The sequence below is a fragment of the Coregonus lavaretus genome (genome assembly GCF_964263955.1).
Source record: "Coregonus lavaretus genome assembly, chromosome: 39".
Taxonomy (NCBI): Eukaryota; Metazoa; Chordata; class Actinopteri; order Salmoniformes; family Salmonidae; genus Coregonus; species Coregonus lavaretus.
Window position 1 is genome coordinate 5,710,878 of NC_140026.1, and position 15,148 is coordinate 5,726,025.

The 15,148-nt window shown below is 39.5% G+C and overlaps 1 protein-coding gene across 1 annotated transcript in view; it reads left to right on the forward strand.

Annotated features, from left to right (window-relative positions):
• LOC311113023 (sterile alpha motif domain-containing protein 9-like) overlaps positions 1-11,747 on the forward strand; it is a 34,333-nt gene extending 22,586 nt beyond the window's left edge. Inside the window, exons 4-10 of the mRNA XM_084156146.1 lie at positions 2,379-2,440; positions 4,295-4,506; positions 4,616-4,866; positions 9,136-9,264; positions 9,377-9,512; positions 9,641-9,676; positions 11,172-11,747. Coding sequence (XP_084012272.1) covers positions 2,379-2,440; positions 4,295-4,506; positions 4,616-4,866; positions 9,136-9,264; positions 9,377-9,512; positions 9,641-9,676; positions 11,172-11,434 — 1,089 coding nt within the window. The 3' untranslated portion in view covers positions 11,435-11,747. The remainder of the gene's footprint in view (positions 1-2,378; positions 2,441-4,294; positions 4,507-4,615; positions 4,867-9,135; positions 9,265-9,376; positions 9,513-9,640; positions 9,677-11,171) is intronic.
• The last annotated feature ends 3,401 nt before the right edge of the window (positions 11,748-15,148 follow it).

Sequence of the window (15,148 nt, forward strand, 5' to 3'; positions counted from 1 at the left end):
ACTCATTATGTGACTTCTGAAGGTAATTGGTTGCACCAGATCTTATTTAGGGGGTTCATAGCAAGGGGGGTGAATTTATATGCCCGCACCACTTTTCCGTTATTTATTTGGTATAATTTTTTTTAACACATTTTTATTTATTTTTTTCTTCACCAATTTGGACTATTTTGTGTATGTCCATTACATGAAATCCAAATAAAAATCCATTTGAATTACAGGTTGTAATGCAACAAAATAGGAAAAACGCAAAGGGAGATGAATGCTTTTGCAAGGCACTGTATCTGGTATTCCCTTAATAATTGTACATGTAGCTGACGTAGTGGTGTAAACAAATAACCAGAGTTGAGTGTGGCTGTCATTTTTACTCTTTGTAGAGTATAACATTCAAAACCACGCCCATCATAATCATATTTCCCAGTATGTTCTATTGCAGGTTCATTTTCAGAATTGTTTGTTTTAATATTTGTGTTTTTGCATGTACATTGATTGGTTGATTAATCTTATGCTACACAAAGATAAATAACATACATTTTTCTAAACTAATCCAATCTGTTAGTAGTTGGATTTATTGCACCCATTACTGAGATGGCTGTTCCAGTTTAGATTATTTAGGTAGTCTCATTTTTCAATCTTCTCTACACTGGCAGTCATTCTTAATGCAGGTTGCGGGTGATACAAATTATAATTGTTGGATATCCTCACTGGCTGGATTCCAATAGGAATTACACATTCAGAGTGTTTAATTTAGATTCAGATGGTTTACCTAGAGGGTTCTAGGTAAACCATCACTTTGCAAGCGAGCATAATGTGACTTGCAGGCCTGATGTGGCCGGTAAACCAGGAGTTTCTTAACACCACCATTTTAGGGTATAACTAAGCCCTCAAATAAAGGCTTTATGATATACAGTATGTAATCTATTGTCATAAAGAGTTTATTTTTAAAGGCTAATAAGGCCGGTGGAACCATTCATAGAGGGTTCTAGGAAGAACCCTTCAAAGATTAAAGGGTTCTAGGCAGAACCATTCAAAGAGGGTTCTAGGTAGAACCATTTACAGGGGGTCCTATGAAGAACCCTACATAGAGGGTTCTAGGTAGAACACTCTGCAAAGGGTTCTACCTAGTACCAAAAAGGGTTCCCCTATGGGGACAAACCAAAGAACCCTATATGGTTCTACTTAGTACCTTTTTTTCTAAGAGTATATAATTCACATCAGAAACCATTCTAAGTAAATTGCAAATAAAGGTATAGAATAAGCAGATTTGACAACATTGTAAAGGCAAGTTAGGCTTCAAAGTACAAAGTAAAACCTTTACCAACCTGGTCTCAGAGCATTTCACTTCTGTACATAAACCTGAGACCCTCCATGTAGTATGATATGTTACGTTTTGTATGGTATGTTAATTTGTGGATGTCCATCATCCATTTCATATGATATGTTACGAATAAAAATGTGTATCCTATGTTATGAATTGCAATTCGTATGATATGTTAGGAATTCCAATTTGTTGTGGCTAACATTAGCTAGGTGGCTAACGTTAGCTAGACTAGGGGTTAGGGTTAGGGGTGACGGTTCAGGTTAAGGTCAGGGTTAGGAGTTAGGTTAAAGTTAGGAGTAGGGCTGTTGTGGTGACCATATTACCTCCACACCCACAGTCATGAGTCATGACCGCAGTAAAATTCCACGTGACCCTTGAGTCACAGTAATCTCCTTTTATGCACTCTGGACATGCTTTGGTATTAACCAACTTGCTAACTACCATCAGGTCCTAATGGCCTCCTACTCAGGGGTCTAACCCTCTGACATCAATACATAATGCAATCGAAAATCACATCAAACACTTATCACCAAAACAGTACACCTATCATACTTTTAAAACTCACCTCACTGTGATGATCAATTTGAAGAAAGAAGTTCAACAGCAGGTTGAAACAGTGTAAAACATGGTTGTTGTGGATGTTGTTTCAAAGCCTAACACAACTAAATTGACAGGCTTTCTAAGCTGATGATTAATTCAAAACACCATATGCATATTAGAGCTTATGCTTATGCATTGGCTTATGAGGCTAATTAGCAAAATTTCTAAAGTTGTCCATGATGAGATTCGAACATGCATTTAGGTTGCTAAACATTCATATTAAACACCTACCCATCCACCCTGACCAGCCACTTTCCTTTTGTTTTTGCCTTAAGTAACTTATGTCTCATGTAACCACACCAAACGTAAAATATCATACTAATTTGAGTGTCCAGGATTTACATTTACTATGTTACATGTAGTCTGTGAGACCAGGCTGCCTTTACACTGTGATGTTTAAGAATTATGTAATAAATTCAGTGTATCTGTGAAAATCAGAGATCAATGTTCTCTTATTCAGGAGTCTACCAACTGGGTTCAGGTTGAGCCTGTGGCCATCACCGAAGAAGGCCCAATGTTCAGGTACTCTCCTGGAATGTATTAGTCCCTCACCATATACAGTAGATTAAAGCTTTAAGTTTTGTTATCCAACAATTCTGTCTTAAGATAATAATAACTAGATGGAATGTACAGTTGAAGTCAGAAGTTTACATACACTTAGGTTGGAGTCATTAAAACTCATTTTTCAACCATTCCACAAATGTCTTGTTAACAAACTATAGTTAGGACATTTTTACAACAATTGTTTACAGACAGATTATTTCACTTATAATTCACTGAAGTTTACATACACTAAGTTGACTGTGCCTTTAAACAGCTTGGAAAATTCCAGAAAATAATGTCATGGCTTTAGAAGCTTCTGATAGGCTAATTGACATCATTTGAGTCAATTGGAGGTGTACCTGTGGAAGTATTTCAAGGCCTACCTTCAAACTCAGTGCCTCTTTGCTTGACATCATGGGAAAATCTAAAGAAATCAGCCAAGACCTCAGAAAAATAATTGTAGACCTCCACAAGTCTGGTTCATCCTTGGGAGCAATTTCCAAACGCCTGAAGGTACCATGGTCATCTGTACAAACAATAGTACGCAAGTATAAACACCATGGGACCCCGCAGCTGTCACCTAGAGATTAACGTACTTTGGTGCAAATGTGCAAATCAATCCCAGAACAACAGCAAAGGATCTTGTGAAGGTGCTGGAGGAAACAGGTACAAAAGTATCTATATCCACAGTAAAACGAGTCCTATATCGACATAACCTGAAAGGCTGCTCAGCAAGGAAGAAGCCACTTCTCCAAAGCCGCCATAAAAAAGCAATACTACGGTTTGCAACTGCACATGGGGACAAAGATCGTACTTTTTGGAGAAATGTCCTCTAGTCTGATGAAACAAAAATAGAACCGTTTGGCCATAATGACCATCGTTATGTTTGGAGGAAAAAAGCGGTATCTTGCAAGCAGAAGAACACCATCCCAACCGTGAAAAACGGGGGTGGCAGCATCATGCTGTGGAGGTGCTTTGCTGCAGGAGGAACTGGTGCACTTCACATAATAGATGGCATCATGAGGAAGGTATATTATGTGGATATATTGAAGCAACATCTCAAGACATCAGTCAGGAAGTTCAAGCTTGGTCGCAAATGGGTCTTCCAAATGGACAATGACCCCAAGCATACTTCCAAAGTTGTGGCAAAATGGCTTAAGGACAACAAAGTCAAGGTATTGGAGTGGCCATCACAAAGCCCTGACCTCAATCCTATAGAACATTTGTTGGCAGAACTGAAAAGGCGTGTGTGAGCAAGGAGGCCGACAAACCTGACTCAGTTACACCAGCTCTGTCAGGAGGAATGGGCCAAAATTCACCCAACTTATTGTGGGAAGCTTGTGGAAGGCTACCCAAAATGTTTCACCCAAGTTAAACAATTTAAAGGCAATGCTACCAAATACTAATTGAGTGTATGTAAACTTCTGACCCACTGGGAATGTGATGAAATAAATAAAAGCTTAAATAAATCATTCTCTCTACTATTATTCTGACATTTCACATTCTTAAAATAACCTGACTGACCTAACTGACCTAAGACAGGTAATTTTTACTAGGATTAAATGTCAGGAATTGTGAAAAATTTAGTTTAAATGTATTTGGCTAAGGTGTATGTAAACATCCGACTTCAACTGTACCTGCTAACACTTATTTAAAGAAGACAGTCTGACTTCATTGCATTTGTTTAATTAATTGTTTAAAAGAAATACAGTGTAAGTGAGGATCTACAGACAAGTTTAACAAAGTAAAGCAACCATTCTTATATTGGCCAACTGCTGATAAACAATTAAATAATGACTTACCCATTCTGTCTTCTTTTCATGCCGTCCCTAGCATGTCTCCCCCAGGGCGCTACGAGTGCACAGTATCAGGGCTCCGGTGGGTGTGTAAAACCCATGTCAATCTGAAGTATCAATTCAGCTCCTGGGAGCTTCACAGGGCAATGATGAAAAGCTTGGGGTACAAGCAAGGAGGCCCCCTACTGGACATCACAATCATTTCAGGAGAACTGGAAGAAGTGCATCTGCCACATTTTGCCTGTTTCGGTATGTTTTATTGTTTATAACTAAAACATAACTGATGCAAACTACTTTTTTAAATCCTTGTTGATGTCAACCTAATGTTTATGCAAATGTACGGTTTTTGCCTCTGCAGGCGATGATCCCTCCTTTAAAAAGAAAGTGAGAGTTCTACATGTAGAAGACTGTGGCGTGTCCATAGTAAAAGTGGATGAAGTCACCCGCTTCCACGTCAAGATCCTCCATCCATCCTTCTCTCCAAAAGGAGTTCTCGTGAGAACTGGCCTTCGGGTGAAAGCTCACTGTGACTTGCTGCTCTACCAGGCCAAGACAGCATTCCTCACGCTACATGCATATCTGGTCCCCTGTGATTCCTCTGTAGAACAGGTTATTTCAGCTTATTGTTCTCCTCTGTGATTAAATAATCTCTTAATGGTATGAATGCAGATAATACCAGTGGATAAAAAAAATAAGACATTTAATATATAGTGTATAATTGTCTAGATATTGCCAAGCTCCTATTCAGTGCTTCACTTGGGCAGGAGCTCACCGGAGCTGACTACCAGCACCTCAAATGTTCTACTGCTTGTTCCTCTTATAGAATATTAGCTCAAAAGTATTGTATTGTGGATCTCCTCCACCTAAATATAAACAGTACCGGCACCCAAAATGAGTAAATACGGTTCCTACAGACGGAAAAACAGCTGTTTATTTTCTGTCCAAAAGCAGGGGAATTTGGTGGACTTATGGTGTTTGGAAACCGTGGGGGTCAGAGTCAGATTATTATGGTGGGAGATTATAATACAGTTTTAAGTACCTCAATGGACTGTAAATCATAATTGAAATCACACTACAAGCTATCACCCTCATGCACTTAGGGAAATTACAAATATCATGGACACATTAGAACTAGAGGATATATGGAGGCTTAAACATCTAGATTTAGTGAGATATACATGGAGGAGGCTTAATCAAACTAGCCGTCTTGATTACTTACTTGTATCCTTCGTGCTGGCACCAAAAGTTTTTTGAAAAGTGTTGATGGGGGTAGAATGCAGTCGGACCATCAAATAATTGGCATCCACATGACTCTTACAGAATTTCCACGTGGGCCAGGATATTGGAAATTATATCAAAGCCTATTGGATGACAACCTGTTTTTAACCAAGACAAATGATATCATATCTGACTTTTTTCCTGCGTAACATAGGTACAGCAGATCCACTTATTGTATGGGACACTTTTAAATGTGCCTTCAGAGGTCATGCAATTCCATTCTCATCTTTAAAACAAAAACAATTTCATTCAAAAGAGTTCACATTAACAAAGGAAATATAAGAAATAACAGTACAGATGGATAGCAATAAAAACGGTACCATAGAGTCACAGAATAATTTAGAGGAAAAAATTAAATAAATGGAGGAACTTATTCGGGAATGATCAAGTATAATGTATTATAGAAGTCAAGCGAATTGGATGGAAAGTTGTAAAAAATGCTCAAAATTATTTTTCAATCTTCAACATAGAAATGCTACCAATAACAATTTACAGAAAACTTGTTACAAATGACGGAGTCATCCATGATTCACCAAATTATATTCTGAAAGAGGAAGCAAAGTACTTTAAGAAATTTTACCAAATCTATTACAAATAAAAACAGAAATACCTTATTTACATAAGTATTCAGACCCTTTGCTATGAGACTCGAAATTGAGCTCGGGTGCATCCTGTTTCCATTGATCATCCTTGAGATGTTTCTACAACTTCATTGGAGTCCACCTGTTTTAAGATCAATTGATTGGACATGATTTGGAAAGTCACACACCTGTCTATATAAGGCCCCACAGTTGACAGTGCATGTCAGAGCAAAAACCAAGCCTTGAGGTCAAAGGAATTGTCCGTAGAGCTCCAAGACAGGATTGTGTTGAGGCACAGATCTGGGGAAGGGTACCAAATAATTTCTGCAGCATTGAAGGTCCTCAAGAATACAGTGGCCTCCATCGTTCTTAAATGGAAGAAGTTTGGAACCACCAAGACTCTTCCTGGAGCTGGCCTCCCGGCCAAACTGAGCAATCGAGGGAGAAGGGCCTTTGTCAGGAAGGTGACCAAGAACCCGATGGTCACTCTGACAGAGCTCCAGAGTTTTTTGCTATTCAAATTAGATCTAACAATAATATAGAGGGGATTAAAAACAAAGGTGTCATTGTACTCTGACGACTCAAAGTTCCTCTTAAATCCGCAATCTGGATAATGTTTCTAACCTCTCTCGATTACAACCAAACTATTATAAGTGAACCATATTAGGTATATTGGATTTTTTTTTAAATGCAACTTATTTTAGCAAAATATATTTCACTTTATTTGGAATGGCAAGCCAGACAAAATAAAACATGCTCATTTATATAATGAATATGAGTTCGGGGGCTAAAATGATTAAATATTAAAGCATTAAACCTCTCACTAAAATAATCAGTCATACAAAAGTTATACTTAAACCCGAACTGGTTCTCCAGTAGATTACTAAGAATGGCTCATCCCTTGTTAAAAAATGGCTTTTTCCCCTTTATCCAGATTACAACCTCTCACTTTCAGTTAATTGAAAATGTAACATTTATCAAAATATCGTCCTTTCTAAAACAAGCCATGCAAAAAGCTGGTTGCAATTCCAGTTTCACCCTCCAGAAAAGACAGAACAAATATTACAACAAATAATATGGTTGAATTCAAATACTAACTGACATGTATAAGTACTATATACAGTGGGGGAAAAAAGTATTTAGTCAGCCACCAATTGTGCAAGTTCTCCCACTTAAAAAGATGAGAGAGACCTGTAATTTTCATCATAGGTACACGTCAACTATGACAGACAAAATGAGAATATTTTTTCCAGAAAATCACATTGTAGGATTTTTAATGAATATATTTGCAAATGATGGTGGAAAATAAGTATTTGGTCAATAAAAAAAGTTTCTCAATACTTTGTTATATACCCTTTGTTGGCAATGACACAGGTCAAACGTTTTCTGTAAGTCTTCACAAGGTTTTCACACACTGTTGCTGGTATTTTGGCCCATTCCTCCATGCAGTTCTCCTCTAGAGCAGTGATGTTTTGGGGCTGTCGCTGGGCAACACAGACTTTCAACTCCCTCCAACGATTTTCTATGGGGTTGAGATCTGGAGACTGGCTAGGCCACTCCAGGACCTTGAAATGCTTCTTACGAAGCCACTCCTTCGTTGCCCGGGCGGTGTGTTTGGGATCATTGTCATGCTGAAAGACCCAGCCACGTTTCATCTTCAATGCCCTTGCTGATGGAAGGAGGTTTTCACTCAAAATCTCACGATACATGGCCCCATTCATTCTTTCCTTTACACGGATCAGTCGTCCTGGTCCCTTTGCAGAAAAACACCCCCAAAGCATGATGTTTCCACCCCCATGCTTCACAGTAGGTATGGTGTTCTTTGGACGCAACTCAGCATTCTTTGTCCTCCAAACACGACGAGTTGAGTTTTTACCAAAAATATATATTTTTGGTTTCATCTGACCATATGACATTCTCCCAATCCTCTTCTGGATCATCCAAATGCACTCTAGCAAACTTCAGACGAGCCTGGACATGTACTGGCTTAAGCAGGGGGACACGTCTGCACTGCAGGATTTGAGTCCCTGGCGGCGTAGTGTGTTACTGATGGTAGGCTTTGTTACTTTGGTCCCAGCTCTCTGCAGGTCATTCACTAGGTCCCCCCGTGTGGTTCTGGGATTTTTGCTCACCGTTCTTGTGATCATTTTGACCCCACGGGGTGAGATCTTGCGTGGAGCCCCAGATCGAGGGAGATTATCAGTGGTCTTGTATGTCTTCCATTTCCTAATAATTGCTCCCACAGTTGATTTCGTCAAACCAAGCTGCTTACCTATTGCAGATTCAGTCTTCCCAGCCTGGTGCAGGTCTACAATTTTGTTTCTGGTGTCCTTTGACAGCTCTTTGGTCTTGGCCATAGTGGAGTTTGGAGTGTGACTGTTTGAGGTTGTGGACAGGTGTCTTTTATACTGATAACAAGTTCATACAGGTGCCATTAATACAGGTAACGAGTGGAGGACAGAGGAGCCTCTTAAAGAAGAAGTTACAGGTCTGTGAGAGCCAGAAATCTTGCTTGTTTATAGGTGACCAAATACTTATTTTCCACCATAATTTGCAAATAAATTCATTAAAAATCCTACAATGTGATTTTCTGGATTTTTTTTCCTCAATTTGTCTGTCATAGTTGATGTGTACCTATGATGAAAATTACAGGCCTCTCTCATATTTTTAAGTGGGAGAACTTGCACAATTGGTGGCTGATTAAATACTTTTTATTACTTGTATATAAAAAAAGGGCCATATATGTAAAATGTACATGTAAACTAAAGAAAAAGCTGTAAAAACAACGTTTATTTTTGTCCCCCTGAGTGGATGTGCCGTAAAAAAGTACACATAAAATTAGAGTCAGATATGGTTTTGCTGTGTCGAAACATCTCGCTGCAGTTTTTCTTGGGGTTGCCGGTTTTTCGGTTTAGAATATATTATATATTCATTAATTGACAGTGTCACACCACAAAATCCAACAAAATGTAATGTGTGAATGGTTTTGATAAGGAAATGTTGGCTTATGCTTCTTCAGGCTATGAAGAAAAAGGAGCAGTCTTATGGATACAGGAGTATCAGAAAGCCGCAACCAGTGAAGTCCCTTCGGATGAAGGATTGGTTCAGCCTCACAACATCATCTCCCTCTGCTGAAGTTAAACCTCCTGTATGGGTTGAGCTCCCACATAATATCAATCTAGTCCAAAAAGCAATAGCAATTTTAATATCCTATAAAAAAACTACCAAAAGAAACACCCTCTCATCTACTGTCTCCACAGAAAATGAAGCTGAGGTATGACAACACTACACCAAACTTCTTTGAGGTGTTCATAGAAGATGCAGATGTTGACTTTGGGATGAAGCTTATCAGTGACGTGGAGGGGGTAATCGTCTGGGATCATACAATACGAAAAGGTCAGAAAAAGATTATGCGAAAAATATCAGTGTCTCAACAGGCACCATGTCAGTTAAAGTCAAAGATAATAATAATAATAATAATAATAATAATAATAATAATTCAATTTGGTGTGTTTTTCCCCCAGCTGACTACAGACACGAAACCACTCAGAATTCACAAAGTAAGTGTTGTAATATTCCTGTAAACATTAGAAGATCCAAAACTAAATGATTTTTCATTCGGCTTGGATCCCATCTCCGTCCTATGGATTAAAAAAATAAACAATGATTGGTGTTACTTGGATTATTATTTTTTACATGATAGTACTTTAAAAAGAAGTGGCTATATTTAGAGAATATAGTGGCAGTATTTAGAGAATATAATCAAAATTACATTTTGTGAATAAAGTGGTAATATTTAGAGAATAAAAAGGCAATATTTCCAAAATAAAATGGCAATATTTGGACACACTTGGTGATTTATTAGATCATTAGATTTATAAGTGTGAGTGTGCAGTGACGCCTGTTTGAACGAGCGTATTAGATCATTCGATTTATGGCCGAATATTACCATATTATTCTCGAAATATTGCCACAGTATTCTCAAAATATTGCCACATTATTCTCAAAATATGCCATATTATTCTCGAAATATTGCCATATTATTCTCGAAATATTGTCACATTATTCTCAAAATATTGCTACATTATTCTCTAAATATTGCCACATTATTCTCAAAATATTGCCACATTTTTTAAGTACCATCATGCAAAAAAAATTATCCAAGTAACACCACCTGTTGCTGTTTCTTTTTTTTCTCTTCACTTGGTTCTAATACTCTTCCGTAGCATCCAAGCTTCAGCACAATTTATCATGGCTGCGTTTAAAACTCAAAGTAGACAGCCCTCGGCCCTAAACCCTCAGCCCTTGAATGATGTTTTACATCGTCACATCCTAGTATACCTTAAATGTCCCTTACCCAATCATGGGAGGGTGATGATCGGAGAGGCAACGTCCTTGGTGGAAATTTTGAAGTTGAGCTTAAAAACAACCAACTTAAAGCTATTAATGTGTCTAGTAAGCTAACGTATCTAGCTAGCACCCCTGTCAGGTAGCTAGCTACAGTTACCCATAGCTGGCTAGCTAGTTTTATAGTTTGGTAACTTATTCCAATACATTTCAGAATTCCAAAAATGTTTATGAATCTAGTTACGTTTTATAGGCTCCTCACTATGAGACTAAGCCAATTTGCCAACGCTAAAATCAATGGCTATTTATATTTTTTAGCAGGCTAGCTTCATATTTTTTCTGACATGCCAAAAATGCAGCCTTGTTGATTAAATTGGACACTTCGCGGCCACCAGAGTTTGACATGTGACTATAGTTTGCATTGTGGGTCATATAAAACCCGCAAGTGACCAAAGTTGTTCACTCGCTCCCTCAAGATAAATCGAGGGCTGAAGTGAGTGAATTGGACCTCCACTTAAGATGGCAATCAAACTGCATCTGGTTTCGACTGAGATTCCCCTGAGGGAAAGTGGCTAGCGCAAGGGCTGAGGGGGTAAAAATAACATGTTTAGACTGCAGACAATGTTTTTTATTTCGTTTTTTGTGTATTACAAATGTGAATTTCATCACGTTTAAATGCAATTGTCCTGCAACCAATCTTTACCTCAGACCAGCACTTTGTTGACCTCCACCGGACAGACCTGATCCAGAGAGTGAGCCAGGTGAAGCCCATCTTGGATAAACTCCTGGCCAAGAGAGTCATCACTGACGAGGGCAACAGTACAATATTGGCCAAAACAACCACCCAGGACCAGATAAGGGAGCTCTACATGGGACCTCTGAGGGCAAGCGGCAGCAGAGCGAAACATATTTTCTATGAGATCCTGAAGGAGCTGGAGCCACTGCTAATCAAAGACCTGGAGGGTGAATGAGGAGCTGGACTGGTGAATGGGGGGCATTTTAAGCTCATTTTAGGGGAAAGGGGCATAAATGATGGCAGTTACAGTTGGTTTTAAAACGTTGTGTTTACAAGGAAACACAATATAAGAGGAGTATAGCATCATTATTTTATCATTCTTATTTTTCCACATGTAAATATTAGTAGCCAGCAGAACAGCAACCCAATGTTTTAGCCTGGAGGCTTTGCCAAATATATACTATTTGATAGTTGGTTTGGAATTGAATTTCCTCTGAAAAGATAAATGTTCAACCATGTCACCTAGATGCTCTGGATCATTTACAGACAAGAAAATATATAAAGGAAATATTTTATGACAATAGAAAAATATATAATGAAACGATGATGCAAAGAACAATTACATTATTTCATTTCTGCTATTTTATGAATGACAAGTCAGTGAGGGTAAGGAATACTGGTGATGTAAATAAATATATGAAGATATGACTTTGTAAAGCTTTATGTACCCGCCTAATGAAACGTTTTACAGTAATGAATGATTTGTGACATCATTTTCACAACACAGGTATTAGAATATGTATTGAAATAAATACCTACTTACAGATGTGGCTTTTGTCCTGATTTAAATTAGACTAAACTGAAATGATGCAATTCTGTCATTGTGCTAAAATAAATATAAATTCTATCCCGTGTGGCTCAGTTGGTAGAGCATGGTGCTTGCAACGACAAGCTTGTGGGTTGGAAAAAAGCATAAAGTACAAAAAATGTATACACTCACTGTAAGTCGCTCTGGATAAGAGTGTCTGCTGAATGACTAAAATGTAAATATATATTTGCTAACGTATCAGTTGTTTTGATTGATCGGCTAGAATTTCAAGCATCCAATACAGATAAAAACCTCAGTTACCTTCAATAAGATATACACTACATGACCAAAAGTACTACTTCGACTGCTCGTCGAACATCTCATTCCAAAATCATGGGCATTAATATGGAGTTGGGCCCCCCCTTTGCTGCCATAACAGCCTCCACTCTTCTGGGAAGGCTTTCCACTAGATGTTGGAACATTGCTGTGGGGACTTGCTTCCATTCAGCCACAAGAGCATTAGTGAGGTCGGGTAATGATGTTGGGCGATTTGGCCTGGCTTGCAGTCGGCGTTCCAAATTTCCCAAAGGTGTTCAATGGGGTTGAGGTCAGGGCTCTGTGCAGGCCAGTCAAGTTCTTCCACACCAATCTCGACAAACCATTTCTGTATGGACCTCGCTTTCCGTTCTGTGAGCTTGTGTGGCCTACCACTTCGCGGTTGAGCCGTTGTTGCTCCTATATGCTTCCACTTCACAATAACATCACTTTATGTTGACCGGGGAAGCGCTAGGACGGCAGAAATTTGACAAACTGACTTTTTGGAAAGGTGGCATCCTATGACGGTGCCACGTTGAAAGTCACTGAGCTCTTCAGTAAGGCCATTCTACCGCCAATGTTTGTCTATGGAGATTGCACGGCTTTGTGCTCGATTTTATACACCTGTCAGCAATGGGTGTGGCTGAAATAACCAAATCCACTCATTTGAAGGGGTGTCCGGTATTCAGACCGCTTGACTTTTTCCACATTTTGTTACGTTACAGCCTTATTCTAAAATGGATTACGTTGTTTTTCCTCCTCATCAATCTACAAACAATACCCATAATGACAAAGCAAAAACTTTTTTTTTTTTATGTTTGCGAATGTAAATGTATTAAAAACAAAAAATGGAAATATCACATTTACGGAAGTATTTAGACCCTTTACTCTGTACTTTGTTGAAGCACCTTTGGAAGCGATCACAGCCTCAAGTCTTCTTGGGTATGACGCTACAGGCTTGGCACACCTGTATTTGGGGAGTTTCTCCCATTCTTCTCTGCAGATCCTCTCAAGCTCAGTCAGGTTGGATGGGGAGCATTGCTACACAGCTATTTTCTAGTCTCTCCAGAGATGCTCAATTGGATTCAAGTCTGGGCTCTGGCTGGGCTACTCAAGGATATTCAGAGACTTGTCCTGAAGCCACTCCTGCGTTGTCTTGGCTGTGTGCTTAGGGTCGTTGTCCAGTTGGAAGGTGAAACTTCGTCCCAGTCTGAGGTCCTGAGCACTCTGGAGCAGGTTTTCATCAAGGATCTCTCTGTACTTTGCACTGTTCATCGATTCTGACTAGTCTCCCAGTCCCTGCCGCTGAAAAACATCCCCACAGCATGATGCTGCCACCACCATGCTTCACTGTAGGGATGGTGCCAGGTTTCCTCCAGACGTGACGCTTGTCATTCAGGCCAAAGAGTTCAATCTTGGTTTCATCAAACCCGTTCTCTCAATGCATCGTAGTCTGTCGACAAAGTTCTAATTAAAATCACACCGTATTTAAAGGGATGGCTTAAGATAAATGTACTGAAAACCCTATTGAATGAAAACTCCATGAGAGAATCTGTTGGCCAGCAAGTGGTAGCGTTTTCAGTGGTTGAATTACATTTAATCAGCACCTTTAAGGGAACCACACCTGCAAAGCCCATTATGCACCCACATAAGGTAAGTCTGAATATCAACTACTGAGAAGTGCTTAAGAAAGGCATAATTTCCTAAGTAGTAATTGGTCCCGAAGGGACCAGCTTCTGCATTCTTCTGAACAAACTAAATTATAGATAGCGGTAGGTGTTCCAAGATGGCGTAGTAGTGCAGTTGTGTTTTTGTTGTATGTCTGTAAATAGCCTGAAAATACCCTATTTTTCTGTATTTTTCGTACATATTTCCCTATCAGACTTTTCATCCTTCTACAAAATATACTTTCCTGCAACCTGCCTCACTCAATGTGGAACGGATTATATTATTGACTTACCTTTATCTAGAATCTAGAATCTCCAGTTGAAACTAGCTAGCCAGCTAACTAGCTACTTGCTATTAGCCACAGCTAGCGGTATTTCACCCAGAACATTGGATTTTTTTTCTGCGGGATTAATTTTAATCACTGGACATTAATCACCGGATATTCGGCCAGTCTGCACAGCGCTTTGTCGACCCAGAACATATCAGTTTTTCCGCCGGAATCACTGAATCACTGGACCTTTAACTCCGGATTCATCGCTACCAGCTAGCTACAACAAAACGGACGCTGTGGTCTGGCTAATCATCCTGAGCTAGGCCCATCTCCCGGCTATCTACCTCTCTGTCAACCGGACGGGACCACCTAGTGTTGACACGGAGCCCCGCCGATCCTACACGACTGGTCTGCCGACGAAATCGTCTGATGTGGTTACGACGTTAACCACGAAGATTCCATCCATCTGCTAGCCCCGGCCCGCTAGTACACGCTAGCCGTGGCCTCTTACTCACTAGTGCTTTACCACCGGACCTTATGATAACTCAGCTATACAGCTGATGTCTGCTGGACTGTTCCTTTTTACGGTACTACATCCTGTTTATGTTTAGCCTCAGCCCAAACATGGTTAGTTTATTGTTGTTTCGGTTATTTCTAATTGTACTATATCACTGTAGACCCCCCAGCCTAGCTAAACCTGCCTTAGATATCTCCTTTGCCCCTCCCCCTATACACGCGGAGACCGACTCAATTGATGCCTCCAGCGATGCTATCTCTTTCATTGTTACCCAACGCTTAGGTTTACCTCCACTTTACTCATATCCTTCCATATCCTTGTCTGTACATAATGCCCTGAATCTTTTCTATAACACCCGGAAATCTGCCCC